The following is a 24,380-nucleotide window of genomic DNA, read 5'->3' as shown; positions in this document are numbered from 1 at the left end:
CTGTGGTCTCCTCCACCCGGAGACAGGTGCGGTGTTCCCTTACTGAAAAACGTTCGAATATATTTTTCTGCGCGAGAAAGCACTTGTTTCCGTAAAGTGAATATACAAAAACCAGCAATAAAAGTTTGCATCCATCGAATTTCGCTTGTGGGAAAAAAAAACGTTAATTGTAAAAGGAACTAATGCGTAGAAAAATATAATTTCGTCCCAATTAAGGGAAGTTTTGTTTGCATAGTTGTGGAATTCAAGAACGGAGAACAAGATTTTTTAGTATACATGAGTGAAATAATCGCAGTTCCCTGCAAAGAAGGGTACGATGGAGGGGAGGGGGGGACGGGGTCTAATAACCTGTAGGAGGGGACAAGAATAGAGCGCAGACCAATTCGATTGAGCTCGACAAAAAGAGGTGTGGTGGATGGGTCACGCGTACCCATTCTTCTTCTTCTTCTTCTTCTTCTTCTTCTTCTTCTGGTGGCGCAGTCGGTCCCGGGCAGGTCACTGAAGGACAGTGACCACGGCGGGGCGGGGCGGGGCGGGGCGGGGCAGCGGTAATGCCCTCGTAGCACAGCACTTTGGGTGCGCTCCGCGAAAAGAACATTGCCGGCCCACGGGTGCATCGTCAACCAAGGTGGGGCTCCTGATGGTGGGGGCAAATGGAAAGGAATCTCTCTCTCTCTCTCTCTTCCTTTATCTTTGTCTATATATGTATATATATATATATATATATATATATATATATATATATATATATATATATATATATATATATATAACATTCGTCACCGTAGTAAAGTAGTTAGGGAGAGAGGAGAGAACAAAGTGAAGGGTCACATAGAAAGGGAGGTAAAGAGAGAATGAGACGCGGCGGGGGGTGGGGAGATGTACAGAAAGAGAAATGACTGTAGGTAGAAGAGAGGAAAATTGGAAGAAAGATATGGGAGAGTCAAAAAAGAGCGGGTGGGGTGGCGGGTCTGCAGGACCAAACCCTCCCTCTCTCCCGCTCTGCCCAGTCCCCCCCAATGAGGGGAGAGTTGAGCCAGCAATGGTGTCAGTGGCCGGAAGAGGGCAGCAGTGACGTCAGAGAGAGTTGTTTGGCAACTCTTTAAACCAAAGGAGAAGGGTTGTTTTTATTCCACGTGTAAACAAAATCAGTTTGTAGCCCTGATTGCCGCCATCGATTAATTGTAACGGCCTCCTTGCCTAAAATTTTTTTTAATGGTGAAGTCATTAATCGGAGGAAACATAGATACTGTATTGCCAGTACTGTTATTATTGGCTATTATGATTAATCGTTCTTGTGCTTTCCTTACCAACCAAAGATTTTATACATCTCTTGGATGAACCCATCGTGGGCACTAGTACTGAAAATACAGAAGTGATGCCAATAAAATTTGACTGTGTAAGGGTCCTTTACAGTTTTGTCGTATTTTCGGCCACAGAAATTTTAGAAAGTGATTATATTTTGTTACCTTGTTCGTTCTACAGGAAACAGTATATAGATTAACCAACTGTATTACTGCATCAAATGAAGCTGTATACAGGAGTCCCAACCCATAACGGCCGGTTAGGAAGTCCTTGTTTCTTGCCAGTTAAAACCGTGAGCTGTCTTGGATCCCGAGTTGAATAGAGATGGAGATTGATGCTTGGCCGGCCAAATAGAGACGCCTGGGAGATACAAAGCGCCGATTCTCTCGACGCCGGCCTCGCTGACTGGTGTAATGGGCACAGCACTAGCAATTGTGATTTGAGAGATGGATGGTGACATTGTTATTGGTGCAAGAAATGCGTGAGCTTCATTTTTTTTTTTTTTTTTTTTTTTTTTTTTAAGTCTGAAGCCTGTTGAAATGGGATTATATATAACCTCCCATTTGGGTAGAAAGCCCGGGGGGTGGGGGACTCCTGGTGTCGACGAGTGCTTGCCGCTTGCCTGGCAAATATTTCCCATCAAAGATCCGACCAAACAAAAATTAAGCACAATAGAAAATATCTGGAGAGAAATTAAACAACTCAAGTTACCTTCAGCAGAACCTGTAATCATTAGCGTTCGTATATGTCGTTAATATCATTGTTACTATTATTATTATTATTATTATTATTATTATTATTATTATTATTATTATTGGTATTACTGTTATGATTATAGTTATTGCCATTACTATTACATATCTTACTGTTGTATTCACATTACGATTAATGTAATTATCAGTAATATAAGTGTATTGACCTCATCATGACCACACTAAGGATCCTGCGTGTGGAACGAAAGCTGAATTCTTTCCCTGCAGTCCCTTTCCCCGGCGAAGGGTACTTTTGCTTCCTTCCCACATTGTTTTGGGTGATGTTTTTGTTGGTCCTTAACTTCCACATGCCATGGTGGTTTTTGTATATGTGCCGAAGTTTAGGTTAGGTTAGTGCAGTGGTACCAGAGTCGGGGAAGGGACTCGTTGGTAAAGAACTCCATTTTTGCATTAGTGGATATATGTTGTGCGTGTGAGTGTGTGTGTTTGTGTGTACCTACGCCTCTTGCACGGACCACGGAGGCGGAACACGTTATACTACACATGGAGGAACAAAAGGGGGCACTCACCCCGCCTCGTCTGGCGTACATGGAGGTGCCCGGTACGGCTTGATTGAGCTCGACAAAAAGAGACAGAGTGACATGGGCAAATGTGGCCTCTGTTTGGTCAAGTGACTTCGGAGTTTTAAAGGAGAGACCCCCAAGGAGGTCCATTTCGAAAGGGGGGGTGGGGTGGACAGGATCACCGAGCGACAGGTTCGCATCTACAGGTGTGTGTGTGTGTGTGTGCGTGCGTGCGTGTGTGTGTGTGTGTGCGCGCGTGTGTGATTCACCATGGTCTTGGATAACATGTTGGACTCGTGATAGACTGCTAATTCTCTCCCGGAAGAGAGCTCAGAGCTCATATATAACTGATCTATGGACAATGCTGTGACCTTTACACGCACACACACGCACACCCAACTCCCCACCCACGAGAGTAAGAGTAACAACCCGTAGCGCAGCGTTACTGAAATTATTTCAGCCCTGGGCGGGATTCGAACCCGGACCGCCATAGAGGCGGCCAGTAACTCTACCAACCTCGCCTTCGAATCGTGTATGTGTGCGTGAACTATTTCCTTAAGTGTTATTTGCTTTAATGTGTTGCTTATTTTGTTTCTTTGGTATTATTGTCCCCCCCTTTTTTTACTTCCTGTTCGTGTTCCCAGTTAAACGACTTAGAGCTTTGAGTGCTAAAAAAAAAAAAAAACTAATATCAGAATCACTTCCTAATATATGTATATACTTTCTTATTCGCATCCATTTTCGAGAGGCATTTTCTTTCATATAATGATAATCGGAGTATTTTGTGGTACAGTACATACATTACACCTTGCTGTAGCCTTGTGTAAGTATTGGGCCAGGCATAGGGGGGCAGATCGAACCCAGTAGTGCGATCTCTTGTTACCTTTTGTTCTCCAAAAACGGTGTGGTTTCCTTCCTTGTATGGCTCCTACCCCCACCCCCCTCTCCTCCCTTTCCCTCCCACACACCGCTTTCTCCCCTCTTCCCTCACCCACCCTCCCCATCTCTTCCTCCTCCTTTTTATCCTCCTCTCTTTTTTTTTTGTCTCTCTCTCTCTCTCCTCGCCCCTTCGGCCTGTTTCACCTCACACCCTCTTCATCCTCTTCCTCTTCCCCTTTTTTATCTTCGCTATTTAACCTCCTCTTAATCCTCTTCATCTTCCTCATTCCCCTCTTCCTCTTCCTCCACCCATTGACTCGTCCCTGCTCGGAATGTGCCATTGTTCGGCGGAAGGCGTTTTGCATGGAGATGCTGTTACAGGGTTCTGGAGCGAGTTCAAGATTTCCTCCTATCAACTTCGACTATCTCTCCACTTTCTCACCTAATGAGAAAGAACACTGAGCGACTGCCCCTCCCCTCCCCATCCCCCTGTTCCTGCTCCTCCTCCTCCTCAGTATCCTCTCCATCACCTCTGTGCCCCAGAGAGGTCTATGGGAGGACCTGAGGGCCATTGCTGACTGTCTGTCTGTAGGGCTAACAAAGTTTCCAGCTTGTGAAACTGGAAGTGATATCGTCTCCCTTTCCCCTTGCCTGTTTCCCCACCTTGCTTCTCTCTTTCTCCCTCTCTTTGCTTTGCTTTTCCCATTTGCTTTCTCATTGCTCTATACTCTCTCTCTCTCTCTCTCTCTCTCTCTCTCTCTCTCTCTCTCACACACACACACACACACACACACACACATACGCGCAGCGTATATGCATACGCCGTCTGTTTAGTGCTATATTTTTTTGGTAAATATATTGTTGTCCAGCCCCTGGCCTGGCTGCGTTTTTAAGAGAATGCACATTCATGTATACTCTAACCAGGCCACCTGGCTTTCAGTGTGCATTTGAAGCTGAAGGGACCTTAATGTAGTGGACAACCAAATCTAAGCCACAGTATATCAGAATTGTGCCTATGTATCTGCTGTTGTATTTATCATATGTTTATGTGCAGTAATTTCCTTACCGTTAAAGTGCCTTTGTATACAAAATTATATTAGTATTACGACAAAAGAATTTCTTGATGTGATGTTTCATAGGTCAAATTTAGGTGTACCGTGAATGATGAATAATAGTGTAATAATACAGTACTGAGACCAATCTAAGATATTAGATTTAGTAGCGTATTTGTAAATCACACGAAATGCACCACTGTTTGAGTGAAAAATAAAAATAAAGAAACGGAAGGTATATATTTCGACTGCTGACCGCAACCCTCGGCAGATGTGTGTTACGTGGTGTTTCTAAATCTTAAAGGATCGATTTCATGTGTTAACGTTTGTCGGGAGAGAAGAGGCTCAGACTTGGGGAGATGCTCCTGCTGAAAGGGAAAGAAAGGAACTACTGACTAGGACCATCGTGAGTTAAATTTTCACTCTCCTCCTCCTCCTCCTCCTCCTTTTCTACCTCCTCCCTCCCTCTCCTACCATATTGTCTCAACATCACGCAACGTTCAGTCTCTCTTTCTCATTCTCACACTCTCATTCTCTCTATCTCTCACCCTCATTTTTTCTCATTATCTCTCATTCTTTCACGCAACAGGACCTCTACGGCATTTGTTTGTATCGCATGCCTTTTCAATGCAGATTATATGGTACGAGTCGCCCTGATGCATGTCGTTTTGATATTATAAAGTAATGAAATCACTTTTTTTTTTAGCCCCACCCCGCACCCCCATCGTCTTTGGATGCTGCTGTTCCTCCTTCAATAGATTTCGAACAACTTAGTGACTGACGATCCTTGTGTTCTTCCTCTTTCCAGGCGCGGCGCGGCGAGGTGGACACGGAGGCGGCGAAAGGACCTCTCAAGGGAAAAGTGATCAAGTTTGGATGGCTGGAGGGTGTGTACGTAAGTATCGAAGAACCCTTGTCCTCTTCAGTGACCCATAGGCCGTGCACTGGTTCCTGCCCAAGGGGGACATTGGGAGGGGGACCGTTTGGTCTTCTGACAAGTGGGGCAGCGGACTCAAATCGATGAATTAATAGTGGGAGTTGGTGCGTCCATGACCATTTTATTTCAGTGTCGAAGTGTCATCAAGGAGGCAAAAGATACACACGTCTATGACACGTGAGGAAATAGCTTGAGAATCCATGAAATAAGCACTCCTGGGCAAATTCCTAGAACGGCCCATGTTTTTTGCAAGTCCGACATAACATTTATTGGTATTTGTTCCATACATTTTGTGTACAAAGTACTATGCTGGAAGTACTGTACAGGAAGTTAGAGTAATAGGCAAGAATTGTTACGTTTTATTCACATTGTTTTATTAAATTGCTTAGTTGTCTAGTGAATGTTTTGCGGTTTTTTTTTTATCCAAATCGTGTTATTATAGATGCTGCAGCTTTACTAAATAGAAATTCGAAAATTGGGATTTGAGCTAATTCTTGAAACCTTAACAACTGTTGTATTGTGATCACACCCTTAACTCGAGAAGTCAAAGAGTGATTACGAAAGAAGGGAGTTTGTACCACAGGACAGATGTAGTACCCACAAAGCCATAATTTGTTTGAAACGGACTGTGCTTCATTTATACGATATTATTATTATAATATTTTTGTCGTGTAGTTCTCCGGTTTTGGTTGCAGTTATTAGGAAAAAATATTAAGAGGCGATGAAAAAACTTGTTTAGATTAAATCTTATATTTACAAACGAAAAAAGTAACGTACAGGAGACATGACTGCAACTGTGAGTTGTCGACATTTTGATTCTCCCGCGGTGGACAAAACTCGGCGAAACTAGACCGTCGACATTTGCAGTGGCAACAACAAACGCACGCATAGCTTAGTTGTATTACTGTCTTCTTGTGCATAAATCTATATTATAGACACAAAAAAATTTGTCCGTCAAGACATTTTTCAATAGAGAATTTTTTAAACTGTTATAGAAATAGCACAATGAAAAGACAAGCTCATTATATGATTATGCTGCAAATGCCCCCGGATCGACTCCCATCGGCACCTCTTATTATTTGTTGTTTCCTGTTGAATGTTTGATTTAGTGTCAAGAAATGCACTTAATGCTATATTGCCATATCTCGAAAGTATTTACTCGACCGTGATTGGTCTAAGAAGAAATGAGGCGTATTTTGTTTCGCCTGAGACCGCTGCGATGACTTATTACTACGGAACTAATCGTTTTAATGTACCTACAGATGCGATGTCTGCTCAACATTTGGGGCGTGATGCTCTTCTTGCGTCTTACGTGGGTCGTCGGCCAGGCAGGACTCCGTAAGTATATCACAGGACCGCCCAGGTTATGTTAATATAAACCTCGGCTTTCCCGTCAGGAACACTACCAGTTAGACTTGTCTTACACTACCGAACCGAACATTTTCTTCATTTATCGCAGTTTTTATTTGTAATTCTCGGGTTTTGCTGATATACGGTTTTAGTAATATATATATATATATATATATATATATATATATATATATATATATATATATATATATATATATATATATATATATATATATATATATATATAATTGTTTGAGACAAATGAGAGTGATAGGTGGAGAAGGGTAATTGAAGATGGGCTAAGAATGCATTTATTGTCCTTGCGGTTCGGTGTCTATGACTTTCTTCGGTGTACGCGCCTAGAGTCCGAAACGTTAGGCCAATAAATGTGTTCTTAGCCCATATTCGTTTACCATATATATATATATATATATATATATATATATATATATATATATATATATATATATATATATATATATATATATATATATATATATATACACACACACACACACACACACGACTCGATGGCGTAGTGGTTAGTTCCCAGCCGCCACTATGGCGGTCCGAGTTCGAACCCCGCCCAGGGCTGAAATAATTTCAGTATCGCTACACTGCGAGTCGTTACTCCAACTTTCGTGGGCGGGGAGTTGTGTGTGCATGTAAGGTCACAGCATTGCCCATATTGGTCATATATGGGCTCTGAGGTCTCTTCCGCGAGAGAAATAGCTGTCGATCACGAGTCCAACTCGTGACCCAAGATGAATCACACACACACACTAACAAACACACTTTTAACGAACGGACGGCTTGAAGAACGTTCTGAAGAAAAGTGCAGATTGTGGATCCCAACGCAAAGAGAAGTGCCTTTTTGTATTTACAGGGTGGGGGGAAATTGCTCGTGGGGTAGTGGGAAAGTAAGGAAAGAGGAGAAGGGGAGGGATTGCTGGGAAAATGGAAGGTAATGAGGAAGTAGAGGACTTGGTCCAAACAGACCGCCGTAAAGTAAACAAACGACCACAAGACGAGCTGGAGGACGACGGAATGTCTAATAAGAATGTAAAGATTAGAAGTATAGATAGGAACAATACAGTAGAAAGTGATGAGAATATTTTCAAGGGATTTAAAGAGAGTGGGGGGGACACAAACCCCCCCCGACTGACAAGACTAAAGAAGATTGATAAGGTGATCGAGGACTTGGAGAGTAGGTTAGGTCATATGAACACCATTTTACAAAGGGTTGAAAGATTGGAAGAACTGGAAAAGGCGAATAAAAACTTAACTGATGAAATAGAAGACCTAAAAAGACAGTTAAGAGAGGTAAAGGTGGAGAATGAGGAATTGAAGAAGAATAGTAAAGAAAACAGAGAAACGATAGCTAAAGAAAGTAAAAATTGGAAGAAAACCCAAGAAGGAAATAAGGTTTCATTCACTGACATAGTCAAACAGCAATTGAAAGAACATACTGAAGACTCAGTTATTAAAGTGATGAGACAAAAGGAGAATATAGTAAGGGATTTAGCAGACAAGAAGAAATGTATAATTATATTAGGAATGGAAGAGAAACACAACACAGATAGAACCACAAGAATCAAAGAGGAAAATGAAAAAGTAAGCCAATTACTAGAATCAGTTCAAGAAGATGAACCAGAAATTATGAAACAAATCGAAGAGAAATTTAGACTCGGAAAGTATAGCACAGACAAGACCAGACCAATTAAGATTAAATTCAAGTCACAAACAACGGCAGAGAATATCTTATCCAAAACAGGGAAACTAGCAACAAGTGAACAATACAAAAAGATATGGATAAAAAGGGAAATGAATAAAGAGGAAAGAGAGGAAGAAAAGCAGAAAAGACTGGAAGCTAAGGCAAAAAACGAGAACAGAACGGAGTCAGAGAAAGAGAGATTCTATTGGAGAGTAGTGAACATGAAACTAAGGAAGTTCGACATACAAAAGAAAAACATAAGGGAAACAGAGAACACAATGGAAGTGGCAGAAAACTAAGAGTGTCTTACACAAATATAGATGGATTAATAACAGGATTGAATGAGCTGAATGATTATTTGAAAGAAAAAGAACCGGACATAATGGGAATTGTAGAAACAAAATTAAAAGGCCCACTACCACCCAACAGTGTAGGACATGATGCATACAATTATTGGATTAGAAACAGAGAGAAAAAGCAAGGGGGTGGAGTTATGTTCCTGACTAAGAAGGATATAAACGTGAAAGGTGTCATCTATGGAAAGAATACAGTAGAGATGATTATGATAGAAGTGGAAGACAGAGATAAGAAGAGCAGAAAATTTGTGATCAATTATGTGCCTCCGAAAACAGCCTCATGGGAGGAGAGTGAATATAAAAGTATGTTAGAGGACACAAAGATAGCATTAACTAAAATAATGGAAGACGGAGGAAGAATAGTTATGATGGGCGACTTTAATTGCAAAGAAATCTGCTGGGAAGAAATGACAGTAAAGAGTGGTGATGACTCATGGGGAAATGCTCTACTTGAGATGATTACTGACCATTCAATGACACAATGGATACAAGAGAACACTAGGTATAGAAATGAAGAAGAACCATCGAGGCTAGACTTAATAATTACATCTGAACCTAGAATAGTGGACAAGATTGAATATAAAACACCAATAGGTAAAAGTGACCACATATTGATTGAACTGGAACTTAATGAAGAAAAATATATCAAAAGAAATGAACAATATAGAAAAGGAAGAATGATGTATGAAAAAACAAACTTTGATAAAATAAGAGAATTCTTCCAACAAGAAAACTGGGAAGAAATATACAAAGAAGAAACATCAGTGGAAGAGAAATGGAATATTTTGACAAAAATTTACAAAAAAGGAGTGGAAAAGTATGTCCCAAGACAAAAACAAGAAAAAGAATATGTAAAATGCTGGTACAACAAAAGTTGTAGGGAGTTAAAAGACAAAAGAGACAAAGCCTGGACCAGATGGAAAAAAGACAGAAGACCTGAAAAATGGAAAATATATACTGGTTATAGAAATGAATATGTACAAAAGTGCAGAGAGGAAAAAAGAAAATATGAAAAAGATGTTATAGAAAAGTGTAAAGATCAACCAAAACTATTCTACAGATTTGTAAACAATAAACTGAAAAACAAACAAGACTTGGAGAAATTAAGACAAGGAGGAGTTGAATACACTGAGGAAATGGAAATGGCAGATATTATTAACAAACATTTTAAATCAGTGTTTACAAGGGAAAATATACAACCTTAAGAGATTGAGTGGAAAGAAAAAGTCCCCCCTATGGAAGAAATAGAAGTAACAAAGAATGAAATATTGACACGGGTAATTTTGATGTCAGAAAATCGCATGGGCCAGATGAAATAGCAAACTGGATTCTGAAAGAATGCAGGAATGAACTGGCAGACAAAATACATAGCATAATAAGCAGTTCCTTAAAAGAAGGAAAAGTTCCAGAAGATTGGAAAAAAGCAAATATAGTACCTATATATAAAGGAGGAAATAAAGAAGAACCTACCAACTATAGACCAGTCTCTAACAAGTACAATAGCAAAAATTTGTGAAAGAATTATCAAAAGTAGATGGGTAAAATACTTGGAAAAAAACAACGTACTAAATCCAAGGCAATTTGGATTCAGACAAGGACGATCATGCGTCACCAATTTAATATGTTTCTATTCAAGGCTAATAGATATAATACAAGAAAGAGATGGATGGGCTGATTGTGCATTTCTAGACCTAAAAAAAGCTTTTGACAAAGTACCACATAAGAAGTTGCTTAAGAAATTAGAATATGAAGGAGGAATACAAAGTAAATTGCTAAATTGGATGGAAGACTTTCTGCAAGAAAGGAAAATGAGAGTAGTGATAAGAGATCAGCACTCAAAATGGAATGAAGTAATAAGCGGTGTCCCGCAGGGAACAGTTCTGGCCCCAATAATGTTTGCTATATATATTAATGATATGGATGAAGGAATTGAAAGCTATATGAGCTTCTTTGCAGATGATGCAAAACTACTGAAAAGAGTGAAAACTGAAGAAGATTGTGAATCACTACAGAGAGATCTAAATAAAGTACAAGAATGGAGTAGGAAGTGGGAGATGGAGTTCAATACAAAAAAGTGTAGTATAATGGAATTTGGAAAAAGCAAAAACAGAATAACAGGATCATATAATTTGGGAGAAGAAGGAATAAAAAAAGTAGAAAATGAGAAGGACCTGGGAGTCATTGTTATGAATAATATGTCACCTGAGAAACATATAAATAAGATTTTTGGAGAAACTTATAATTTAATAAGAACAATCAAAGTGGCATTTACATACCTGGATGAAGAAATGGTGAGGAAAATCCTAATCACCCTGATAAGACCAAGATTGGAATATGCAGCAACGATATGGTCACCAAGTACAAAAAAATGTATAAAAAAACTTGAAAGAATACAAAGAGCAATCACAAAACTAGCACCAACACTCTCAAAACTATCATATGAAGAGAGACTACAAAAACTTAAACTACAGACACTAGAGCAAAGAAGAGAGAGAGGAGATTTGATAGCTATTTACAGAATCATGAAAGGCATAGAAATTACTGATAGAGAGAATCTGATAAAATGGGATGACAGAAATACAAGAGGACACGGAAAGAAAATAAAAAAAGACAGCTATAGAAGAGATTTGAAAAAGAACAGCTTTCCTCACAGAGTAATAGACAGTTGGAACAAGTTAGATGAGAAAGTGGTGTGTGCAAAAACAATACATGAATTTAAAAATAGTTTAGATAAAATGAGATATGAAGACGGGACCCCACGAGCATAGCTCCCCTTCCCGTAAAATACAACTAGGTAAATACACACATATAAGTAATCTTGTAACATTGAGAATTATAAACAAAAATAGCGTAATAGTGAAAGAAAAATTCGCGTCGGGGAATCTGAGAATGGTGATGGATGTGCGCTCGCGTTTGTATGTGAATGAAAGATCGAAAGTGCATCAGCTCACCCGAGGTTGGTGATATCCGGCTCCCCAGTACTGTACAGTACCTTTTACCGAGATCACAACTTCAGGTAACATTACAAGTCACTGGTACCGGCCACTGACTTGTGTACAATGAACAGCACATTTTGTTAAAGTGCATGTCTAATGGTTCAAGAGAGGGGAGTGAAAACCTCCAATGTATTTGTAGATGTTATTCACTTATTATTATAGTAAAACGAACAACGGGCTGCGCCCGATTCCGCAATGCGGGGGCTCAGCCCTTCGGGCGAGCTTGTTTCACTCGCAGCCAGTCAGTCGTCCCCGTTGCAGTGATGTCACCGCTCTCGGCCCATCAGTCGTCTCCGTTGCCATGACGTCACCACTCTCGGCCAATCATTCGTCTCCATTGTGACGTCACCACTCAGTCAATCCGGCGGAAATGGGCAGATATGATTTTTTTTTTCTTGATAAAACACAAAATGCTATATAAGATTCCTTCATACTTTTATTCAAAATCCGTATACTAAAGATTTGGGAGCGCGACGTCATGACTGAGCTATATATTATTTGATAATATCTGACTGCTTGCACGTGGGTCTGGGTATGGATGTCAAGTGTAGATGGTGGAGTGTTATCGTGTGTTTGTTTTTTATGCAGTGCTTGAATGTGTATTTACCTAGTTGTATTCTACGGGAAGGGGAGCTATGCTCGTGGTGTCCCGTTTTCATTTCTCGTTTTATCTAAACTATTTTTAAATTCATGTATTGTTTTTGCACACACCACTTTCTCATCTAACTTGTTCCAACTGTCTATTACTCTGTGAGGAAAACTGTTCTTTTTCAGGTCTCTTCTATAGATGTCTTTTTTTATTTTCTTTCCATGTCCTCTTTTATTTCTGTCATCCCATTTTATCAGATTCTCTCTATCAGTAATTTCTATGCCTTTCATGATTCTGTAAATAGCTATCAAATCTCCTCTCTTCTTTGCTCTAGTGTCTGTAGTTCAAGTTTTGCTAGTCTCTCTTCATATGATAGTTTTGAGAGTGTAGGTGCCAATTTTGTAATTGCTCTTTGTATTCTTTCAAGTTTTTTTATACATTTTTTTGTACTTGGTGACCATATCGTTGCTGCATATTCCAATCTTGGTCTTATCAGGGTGATTAGAATTTTCTTCACCATTTCTTCATCCAGGTATGTAAATGCAACTTTGATTGTTCTTATTAAATTATAGGTTTCTCCAAAAATCTTATTTATATGTTTCTCAGGTGACATATTATTCATAACAATGACTCCCAGGTCCTTCTCATTTTCTACTTTTTTTTATTCCTTCTTCTCCCAATTTATATGATCCTGTTATTCTGTTTTTACTTTTTCCAAATTCCATTATACTACACTTCTTTGTATTGAACTCCATCTCCCACTTCCTACTCCATTCCTGTACTTTATTTAGATCTCTCTGTAGTGATTCACAATCTTCCGTGTTCACTTTTTTCAATGGTTTTGCATCATCTGCAAAGCTCATATAGCTTTCAATTCCTTCATCCATATCATTAATATATATAGCAAACATTATTGGGTCCAGAAATGTTCCTTGTGGAACACCGCTTATTACTTCATCCCATTTTGAGTGTTGGTCTCTTATCACTACTCTCATTTTTCTTTCTTGCAAAAAGTCTTCCATCCAATTTAGGAGTTTGCCCTGTATTCCTCCTTCAATTTCTAATTTCTTAAGCAACTTCTTATGTGGTACTTTGTCAAAAGCTTTTTTTAGGTCTAGAAATGCACAATCAGCCCATCCATCTCTTTCTTGTATTATATCTATTAGCCTTGAAGAGAAACATATTAAATTGGTGACGCATGATCGTCCTTGTCTAAATCCAAATTGTCTTGGATTTAGCACGTTATTTTTTTCTAAATATTTTACCCATCTACTTTTGACAATTCTTTCACAAATTTTTGCTATTGTACTTGTTAGAGAGACTGGCCTATAGTTGTTAGAGTCTTCTTTATTTCCCCCTTTATATATAGGTACTATATTTGCTTTTTTCCAATCTTCTGGAACTTTACCTTCTTTCAAGGAACTGTTTATCATGCTATGTATTATGTCTGCCAGTTCGTTCCTGCATTCTTTCAGAATCCAGTTTGCTATTTCATCTGGTCCATGCGATTTTCTGACATCAAGATTACTCAAGTGGTTCAATATTTCATTCTTTGTTACTTCTATTTCTTTCATAGGAGGGACTTTCTCTTTCCATTCAATCTCTTCAGGTTGTATGTTCTCCCTTGTAAACACAGATTTAAAATGTTTGTTCATAATTTCCACCATTTCAATTTCCTCTGTGTATTCAACTCCTCCTTGTCTTAATTTCTCCAAATCTTGTTTGTTTTTCAGTTTGTTTACAAATCTGTAGAATAGTTTTGGTTGATCTTTACATTTTTCTATGACATCTTTTTCATATTTTCTCTTTTCCTCTCTGCACGCTTGTACATATTCATTTCTATAACAAGTATATATTTTCCATTTTTCTGGTCTTCTGTTTTTCTTCCATTTGGCCCAGGCTTTGTCTCTTTTGTCTTTTATCTCCCTACAACTTTTATTGTACCAGCACTTTACATATTCTTTTTCTTGTTTTTGTCTTGGGACATACTTTTCTACTCCTTTTTTATAGATTTCTGTCAAAATATTCCATTTCTCTTCCACTGTTGTATCTTCTTTGTGTATTCTTTCCCAGTTTTCATTTTGGAAGAATTCTCTTATTTTATCAAAATTTGCTTTTTCATACATCAATCTTCCTTTTCTATATTGTTAATTTCTCCTCATGTATTTTTTCTCATTTAGTTCTAGTTCTATCAATATGTGGTCACTTTTGCTTATTGGTGCCTGGTATTCTATCTTTTCCACTATTTCAGGTTCTGATGTGATTATTAGGTCTAGTCTCAATGGTTCTTCTTCATTTCTATACCTAGTGTTCTCTTGGATCCATTGTATCATTGTGTGGTCAGTAATCATCTCAAGTAGAACACTTCCCCATGAATCTTCTCCACCCTTTACGGTCATCTCTTCGCAGCATATTTCTTTGCAATTATAGTCACCCATCATAACTATTCTTCCTCCATCTTCCATTATCTTGTTTAGTGTTATTCTTGTGTCTTCTAACATGCTTTTATGTTCATTCTCTTCCCACGAGGCTGTTTTTGGGGGCACGTAGTTTATTACAAACTTTCTGCTCTTCTTATCTCTATCTTCTACTTCTATCATGATCATCTCTACTCTATTCTTCCCATATGTGACACTCTTCACGCTTATATCCTTCTTAGTCAGGAACATAACTCCACCCCCTTGTTTTTTCTCTCTGTTTCTAATCCAATAATTATATGCATTGTGTCCTATGCTGTTGGGTGGTAGTGGACCTTTTAATTTTGTCTCAACAATTCCCATTATGTCCGGATCTTTTTCTTTCAGATATTTGTTCAGTTCATTCAGTCCTGTTATTAATCCATCTATATTTGTGTAGGATACTTTTAACTTTCTGTTATTTCCATTGTATTCTCTGTTTCATTTGTGTTTCTCTCTGTTATTTTCCATTGCTTCAATTTCATATTCACTACTCTCCAGTAGAATTCTTGTTTTTCTGTCTCCCTTCTGGTCTCGTTTTTTTTCTTAGCTTCATGTCTTTTCCTTATTTCCTCCTCTCTTTCCTCTTTATTCATTTCCCTTTTTATCCATACCTTTTTATATTGTTCACTTGTTAGTTTCCCTGTTTTGGACAAGATATTCTCAGCCATAGTTTGTGACCTGAATTTAATCTTAATTGGTCTGGTCTTGTCTGTACTATATTTCCCGAATCTGAATTTCTCTTCGATTTGTTTCATTATTTCTGGCTCATCTTCCTGAACTAATTCTAGTAAGTTTCTTACTTTTTCATTTTCCTCTTTGATTCTTGTGGTTCTATCTGGGTTATGTTTCTCTTCCATTCCTAATATAATTATACATTTCTTTCTGTCTGCTAAGTCTCTTACAATATTCTCCTTCTGTCTCATCACTTTGATAACTGAGTCTTCAGTTTGTTCTTTCATTTGCTGTTTAATTATATCAGAAAATGCAACTTTACTATTTTCTTGTATCTTCCTCCACCCCTCTGCCTCTTTTGCTATTGTTTCTTTATTGTCTCTATTGTTCTTTTTTAATTCTTTATTCTCCACTTTTACTTCTCTTACTGTCTTTTTAGGTCTTCTATTTCATCAGTTAAGTTTTTGTTCGCCTTCTCTAGTTCTTCCAATTTTTCTAACCTCTCGGCAATTTTTGACATCTTGCCAAACCTAATCTCCCAATGCTCAGTCATTTGTTCAAGTTTTTCCTCCAGTTTTGCCAGTTGGGGGAGGTTGGTATCCGCCGCCCCCTCATTAAATCCTTGAAAATTATTATCCTCACCTTCCATTGAACTGCTTTTATCTATGTTTCTGATCTTTACAATTTTGTTAGTCCCATCATCGAGATCCAAGTCATCCGTTCGGCGTTTGTTTACAATTCGCCTTGACTCTTGGACCAAGTCCTCCCCTTCCTCATTTCCTTCCATTTCCCTCAATATCCCTTCCCTTCTCCTTCCCTATCACTTCCCCACTATTCCACGAGCACTCCCCTTCCCTATAAATACAAAAGGCACTTCTCTGGATGTTGAGATCCACGTAGTTTTTCCTTTTTCTTTGGAACACCAGTTCTCACCGTCCATTCGGTGAAAGGCTGTGTGCATGCATGTGAGTGAGTCGTGAGGGCTTGGATTTTGCATGTGCAAAACCAGCATTACTGAATTATATCCATTTTGACTTACATAACCCTTGTAATAATATATTTGAAGTGGAATGTGATTTTTTCTTATATGGTCCTCTTTATACCTAGTAACTTGTATTTCTAACTTACCAAGTATGTTTACCCAATGCCGAGAATTAATTGTAAATGTGGATAAACCCTGATGAATTGTTTTTTTGTTACCTTGTGTGGGTATGGGTTTTTGCTTTGTAATTCCTCAGTCTCAGGTCTATGTTTGAACGGGAACTGTTAGTGCCAGTGAGTTCAAATCTTGATCTTGGGTTTGTTTTTGTTTTCCCATACATGTGGGTAACTATCTGATTGATCATAATGCCATGTCTGTGTTTATGTGAGCTATTTATTGTTGGTTTCTTATGTATTTGATTTCCAGTTGGGGGAATAGCCATTATACTGTGTGCCAATGTGGTTACAATAATCACAGCCATCTCCATGTCAGCAGTTGCTACCAATGGACAGATCAGAGCAGGTAAAATAGATTTGGTGACTGCCTCAGCTTTCATGCAGAAGCAGAAGTTAGACTTTGCTGATACAAATGAGGCAAGGATTTTCTTTATTGTTAGCATACCAGGAACCTTTCTTCCTTATAAAGCATGGGGTAGCCAAGTGAAATCATGCAGAGAGGAATCCTTATTCCACTCAACTTAAGCTGTTTACTGGGGAGGTTACTGCCATGGCTGGGCACCATGGTGAGGGGGTTGCATCTTGCCTTGGCTGATGGTCGGGGGCCTGCCCTGCTGTCATTTTGAACCCTTGCTGAGGCGCAGAGGTTAGGAAAGGCTTCGTCCACTCTAAGTACTGGCCCCTGACAGCTGTTCACTTCATGAACTTAGATGACTTGGGCATCAATGTGTATGTGTTGTGATGCACCAGTTTCCTCCGGGTATCATCACTGCTAACAGTGGCATCATACCATTGGGACCATTTCCTGCATTCATGTATGAAAAGTTCTGGACCACCAACAAGGTTGAAGTCCAAGTGAATACCAGCCCCATAAACCATGAAAGAAAATATCCCCACCATCTAGATATATTTTACAGAGCGCCAAAGAAGACAATGGTGGTATTTTCATCCCTGCCACAGGAGCATGAGAAAAAAAAGAGGCACAGAAAAAATAATAACAAGAATGATAAAAACAAGAAATAATGAAAGTTAAAGGCTGCTCATCATTCCTCTGTGAGTTGAGCCTTTTCTCTGAACATGGAAGAATGTTGTGACCAGGGGCATCTGCATGAATTTTTGTAGGCAGGGACAAAATTAAAGATATTATGCATACAGCACTAGTAACAATAAAAAAAAACCCTGAGTAATAGAATAATTATGGTAATAAACAGATGAAAAATGTATGTGTTATCCATTTTGCTTTTTCCATGTAATTTTTTATTCATTTTGTATTTTTCTTGCATTTTTTATTTTCCATAAATTCTGCTGATGCCCATGGTTGTAACCAAATGCAGAGGGGTATCAGTAAAGTCACAAAAATATTGACTTAATACAGCTGTGCAGCCAGCATCCCCATTATTGTTATCATAGTTCTGAAGAACATCTTTGCCTCATTTAGAGAATTAGAATATAGGTTGACAAGGCAAGGTGCACAGCGTGAGATCATGGTTGCAGGAAATTATAAGGTAAGATTCTATCATTGTCTTTCTTAACCTTCCTTGTGGTTCTTTTGTACAGCATGCAACACCTATGGCAGCAAACTGAAGGGCCTAACATTGTAATACTCTTGAGTATGCATACACATACACACACCGGTCGAAGTAACAGTGAAGTTTGGAACTCTAGGAAAACTTCAAGTTTCGTCACTCTCATCGACGAGGGAGTACCTTTGTTGTATTAGTAGGAAGGTGAAGAAAAAGGAGAAAGGGAGGGATTACTGAGGGAAATGGAAGGAAATGAGGAAGGAGACAAGCAGGCTCCCCTGGACGTCAGAAGAAATGTCAACAAGAGGGCTGCAGACGACGCAGGTGAAGTCGAAAATATCAGTAAAGGCACTAAAATTAGAAATATAGATAAGAAGAACACAATAGAAAGTGGAGATAATAATTTCCATGGATTTAATGAGGGAGGAGATGACAACCTCCCCCGATTAGCAAGTCTAGAGGAAAAACGAGAAAATGATCGAACACTGGGAGGTTGGGTTCAGCCAACTTACACGGATTACACAAAGAATTGATCAATTGGAAGAACCAAAGAAGAGAACTAAAACCTAAATAAAGAAATAGAAGACTTAGAAAGAAAGCTAAAAGAAAAGATGAGAATGAGGAATTAAAGAAGAAGAATAAAGAGAATAAAGAGTCCATAGCAAAAGAAGAACAGGGTTGGAAAAAAGTCCAAGAGAACAACAAAATTGTAGAGATATAGTGACACAACAGATGAAAGAACAAACTAAGAACACAGTTATTAAAGTGATTAGAGAGAAGGAGAATATAGTAAGAGACTTAGCGACAAAAAGAAATGTATAATTATATTAGGGATGGAAGAGAAGCATAATCCAAATAGGACTACAAGAGTAAAAGAGAAGGAAAAGGTAAATAAGATATTAGAAGTAGTTCAAGAGGATGAACAAGAAACAGGGAAAGAAATTGAAGAAATGTATAGAATAGGGAAATACAATACAGATAACACCAGACCAGTTAATATTAAATTCAGGTCACAAACGACAGCAGAGAATATCTTAGCAAAAACAAGGAAACTAGCAAAAAGTTATCAGTATAAACAGGTATGGATAAAAAGAGAAATGAATAAAGAGGAGAGGAGAAAACAAAAAGAATAGAAGCTAAGGAAAAAAAGGAGACCAGAACAGAGTCAGACAAAGAGAAATTCTATTGGAAAGTAGTGGATATGAAAGTGAGGTGCCTTACCTGCTCTCATCATCTTAAAAGCTGCTTTCACTTCTTTCCCTATTTCTCCTCCATTTTCCTCACATATCACTCTCATTTTCCCAGTGCTTCCCACTGCAACTACCTTTCCCTCCCTATCCTCCTTCACATTTAGCAACTCCCTAAAATACTCTGCCCACCTTCCTCTCACTGCCTTCTCTTCCATTATCATGTCTCCATGTGCACCTTTTACCTTTTCTTCTCTACTTGATTTGCCTCCTCTTCCTCTTTTAATTTCTTTCCAAAACATCTTTTTAATACTTTCAAAATTTTCTGTCATACTCTTACCCATTTCACATCTGCTCTCCTCTTTGCTTCCTTTATCTTATGCTTAACTTCCCTTCTCTTTACTTTGTACCTCTCATATGATTCCCTTGTCCTAATTTGTAGCCAATTTATGAATGCCTGTTTCTTCTCATCTACACCCTTCTTTGCTTCCTCATGCCACCACTCACTACCTTTCCTTCTATTTCCTCCCGCCCTCCTTGTTCCACACACCATCTTTGCGCACCTTATGATTCCCTCTTTGAACCATCCCCATTCCTCCTCCACTCCTAGTTCTACTCTATCCTTCACTCCCTCCCACCTCTCAGCTTCTTCTTATACTCATTCTCCTTTTCTTTCTCATTTAAGTAGTTCGCTCTAAGTACCTCCCTACTTTCTGCCCTTTTCCTCTTTCTCCACCTATTCTCCACTCTCAATTTACCATACACCAGAAAATGATCTGATTGGGATGAAAGAGAAACATAATCCAAATAGGACTACAAGAGTAAAGGAGAAGGAAAAAGTAAAGATATTAAAAGTAGTTCAAGATGAACAAGAAACAGGGAAAGAAATTGAAGAAATATGCAGACTAGGAAAATACACTATAGATAAGACTAGACCAATTAAGGTTAAGTTCAGGTCACAAACGACAGCAGAGAATATCTTAGCAAAAACAGGTATGGATAAAAAGAGAGATGAGTAAAGAGGAGAGGAGAAAGTAAAAAGAATAGAAGCTAAGAAAAAAAAAAAGACCAGAACAGAGTCAGACAAAGAGAAATTCTACTGGAGAGTAGTGGATATGAAAGTGAGGAAATGGTTCATAGCAGAGAAGAACGGAAGGGAAACAGAAAACAGGATGGAGGTAGCAGAAAATTAAAAGTGTCTTACACAAATATAGATGGCTTAATAACAGGCTTGAATGAACTGAATGGTTACCTGAAGGAAAAAGAACCAGATATAATGGGAATTGTAGAGATGAAATTGAAAGGTCCACTACCACCCAACAGTGTAGGATATGGTGCATATAATTATTGGATTAGAAACAGAGAAGTAAAACAAGGGGGTGGAGTTATGTTCCTGACTAAGAAGGATATAAATGTGAGGAATGTTACATATGGAAAGAATAGAGTAGAGATGATTATGATGGAAGTGGAGGACAGGGATGGGAAGAGCAGGAAGTTTGTGGTAAATCATGTGCCTCCTAAAATGGCTTCATGAGAAGAGAGAGAACACAAAAATATGTTAGAAGACACAAGGATAACACTAAAGACGATAATGGAAGATGGAGGAAGAATAGTTATAATGGGTGACTTTAATTGTAAAGAAATCTGCTGGGAAGAGATGACAGTGAAGTGTGGAGATGACCTATGGTGAAATGTACTACTTGATATGGTTATAGAACATACAATGATGCAATGGATAAAAGAGAATGCTAGGTATAGAAAAGAGGAAGAACCATCGAGACTGGACCTAATAATCACATCAGAACTTGAAATAGTGGACAAGATTGAATATAAGACACCAATAAGTAAAAGTGACCACATATTGGTTGAACTGGAACTAAACGAGGAAAATGCATGAAAAAAATGAACAATAGTGAATGGGAAGATTGATGTATGGAATTTTTTTTTTTGATAAAATAAGAGAATTATTTAAAAAAGCAGACTGGAAAAGGATACACAAGGAAACAACAGTAGAAGAGAAAGGGAATATTTTGACAAAATTTATAAAGAAGGAGTGGAAAAGTATGTTCCAAGGCAAAAACAAGAAAAAGGATATGTAGATGTAGTTGACAAGACTAGATGTATCATCCTCTTTAACTGGCGAGAAGACCACATCTCCTCATGGAAATTACACCAGGAACAGGATGGGCATAAGGTTAGAGGCTGTAACTCAGGGTAAACTCAGATTAACAGATCAGATTGATAGCATGTTTCGGTTAGGTTGGTAAGATAGGAATGGTGCCAGTCCAGTGAAAATAGAATTAAAATTGCAAACCATTGCAAATAAAGTAATCAGCTAGTTCTGGAAGTTAGTGTGAGAAGAAAAGTTAAAAATATATTTGGATAAGGAAAGATGCAAATGAAGAGGAACATACAAAGACACAATTCAGGGCACAACACATCCAGAATTAGCCTATGCTAATGTAGATGGTTTGCTATCAGCCAGGTAGGAGATAAATGGCTACTTGAGAATAAACTAGCCTGATATTTTGTGTTTAATAGAGACCAAGCTCATCCAAAAAAATATTTATCTATAGTTGAGGAACAATATATACACCTGGAGAAGAAACAGAGAAGATAAAATGGGTGGCCCAAAGGCATTCTTGTACAATGAAATTCAAACTATCTGGAAAAAGCCCACATAATACCCATATCCAAACCAAACAAACCACTTGAAAACCCTGGATCCTACAGAACAATTTCACAACTATCCACTCTATCCAAGCGGATGGAAAGATTAGTTCCAGAAACACAATTAAATTAGCCACTTCCCCAAACTTACATGGATTCAGAGAGGGCAGCAACACCAGCATGCTACTTACAAGCATCACTCAACATATGCTGGAAGGATTCAGTAAAGAAACTTCCAGGAGGAATGATTATGGTGGTTATAGATGTAAACAAGGCATTTGATCAAGTTCTCAGATGTATACTGTCAAAAAAGGTCATAGAATTAAATAATTAGAATAATGACAAGAAATGGCTAACCAACTTCTTATGTAGATAGTGTAAAGTTGAAAGAAAATAAAATAGCATTAAAGGCAGTACCCTTGAATTCCACAAGGAGCAATATTCTCTTCCATGCTAACCTCTTTACAAGTGACCTCCCATTAGCAGATCCAGAATTCAATACCAAAACACACAGATGACCTAACAACAATAACTCACCATAGCAACTACAAAATAACCACTAAGAACACCCAAACTTACTTAGTCGAACTAGAACAATGATATAGAAATAATATGATGGAAGCCTCACCCCAGACAACCATAAATAAAGAAAATATATATCAATGGAATCAATTGACCAAACCCATCCACTGGAAAAGAACCAAAATACTGGAACTCACTTTTGATAATCATCTGATCTTCAGCCCACATGTCAAAGAACTGACAGTTAAAGTGAACAAGAAAATATACCTACAAGAATAAATTGTAAACACAGACTTTAGACTACCAAATGAAACTACAGTAATCACAGATCATGAGAAACTGGATACTGAAGGAATGTATGGAAGAATTAACTGACAAAATACATAATATAATTAAATCTTCACTTAAAGAAGGAAAAGTACCATTGGACTGGAAAAAGGCAAACATTGTACCAATTTATAAGGGAGGTGATAAAGAAGATCCATCTAACTACAGACCGGTCTCACTAACAAGCACAATAGCAAAAATTTGTGAAAGAGTTGTTAAAAACAGATGGGTTTACCTGGAAGAAAAATCTATACTGAACCCAAATCAATTTGGATTCAGACAAGGGAGATCATGTACAACAAATCTGATCTGCTTCTACTCAATATTAGTAGACATAATACAAGAAAGAGATGGATGGGCAGAGTGTACTTTTCTGGACCTGCAAAAGGCATTCGATAAGGTACCTCATAAGAAATTAATAAATAAGATAGAATCAAAGGGTGGAATCAGAGGAAAATTATTGGAATGGATGGAAGACTTCCTGACTGGGAGGAAAATGAGAATTGTAATTAGAGAAAAATTTTCCAACTGGGAAGAAGTAAAAAGCGGTGTCCCGCAAGGATCGGTACTGGCCCCGATCATGTTTGCCATATACATTAATGACATGAATGAAGGCGTGGAGTGCTATATGAATTTTTTTGCAGATGATGCAAAATTACTTAAAAAGGTAGAAACGGAAGAGGACTGCAACTCACTGCAACAAGACCTGGACACAATATGGAATTGGACTCAAAAGTGGGAAGTGAAATGTAATATAAAGAAATGCAGTATAATGGAATTTGGAAAGAGTAAAAACAGAATATCAAAAGAATACAGAATTGGAGAAGAAAAAATAAAAAAGCAAACTCTGAAAAAGATCTTGGAGTGATAATTGGAAAGGACATGAAACCTGATAAGAATATAAACAAAATATTCGGAGAAACCTACAACTTATTGAGATCCATCAAAGTGGCATTTACTTATATGGACGAAGAAATGATAAAGAAAATACTAACTACACTAATAAGACCAAAACTTGAGTACGCAGCATCACTTTGGACACCCAGCACCAAAAAGAATATTAAGAAACTAGAAAGATTACAAAGAGTGACAACCAAACTAGCACCGACTCTCGCCGAACTAACATATGAACAAAGACTATCCAAACTGAACCTACCAACACTGGAACAAAGAAGAGAAAGAGGAGATTTGCCGACTATCTACAGAATAATGAAAGGAATGGAAGTTTTAGACAGGAACGACCTGTTAGTGTGGGACAATGGTAAAACGAGAGGACACGAAAAAAAACTGAAAAAAGATAGTTATAGAAAAAACTTGAAAAGGAACAGTTTCCCACACAGAGCGATTAATACATGGAACAAATTAGACAACAAAACAGTATGTGCAAACACTATACAAGATTTTAAGA

General features: G+C 38.2%; 1 protein-coding gene across 2 annotated transcripts in view; it reads left to right on the top strand.

The window, feature by feature from the left end:
• LOC143032857 (bumetanide-sensitive sodium-(potassium)-chloride cotransporter-like) overlaps nucleotides 1–24,380 on the top strand; it is a 292,888-nt gene that overhangs the window by 169,963 nt on the left and 98,545 nt on the right. The window contains exons 2-4 of one of the 2 annotated variants that reach the window (XM_076198052.1): nucleotides 5,321–5,407; nucleotides 6,712–6,787; nucleotides 16,994–17,089. In XM_076198052.1, coding sequence (XP_076054167.1) covers nucleotides 5,321–5,407; nucleotides 6,712–6,787; nucleotides 16,994–17,089 — 259 coding nt within the window. The remainder of the gene's footprint in view (nucleotides 1–5,320; nucleotides 5,408–6,711; nucleotides 6,788–16,993; nucleotides 17,090–24,380) is intronic. The other variant, XM_076198045.1, reaches the window with a different exon arrangement.

This window comes from Oratosquilla oratoria, chromosome 1, assembly GCF_046742065.1.
Source record: "Oratosquilla oratoria isolate Oo_2021 chromosome 1, ASM4674206v1, whole genome shotgun sequence".
NCBI lineage: Eukaryota > Metazoa > Arthropoda > Malacostraca > Stomatopoda > Squillidae > Oratosquilla > Oratosquilla oratoria.
Note: the sequence above shows the minus strand (reverse complement) of the source record. Positions and strands in the feature narration are given on the sequence as shown.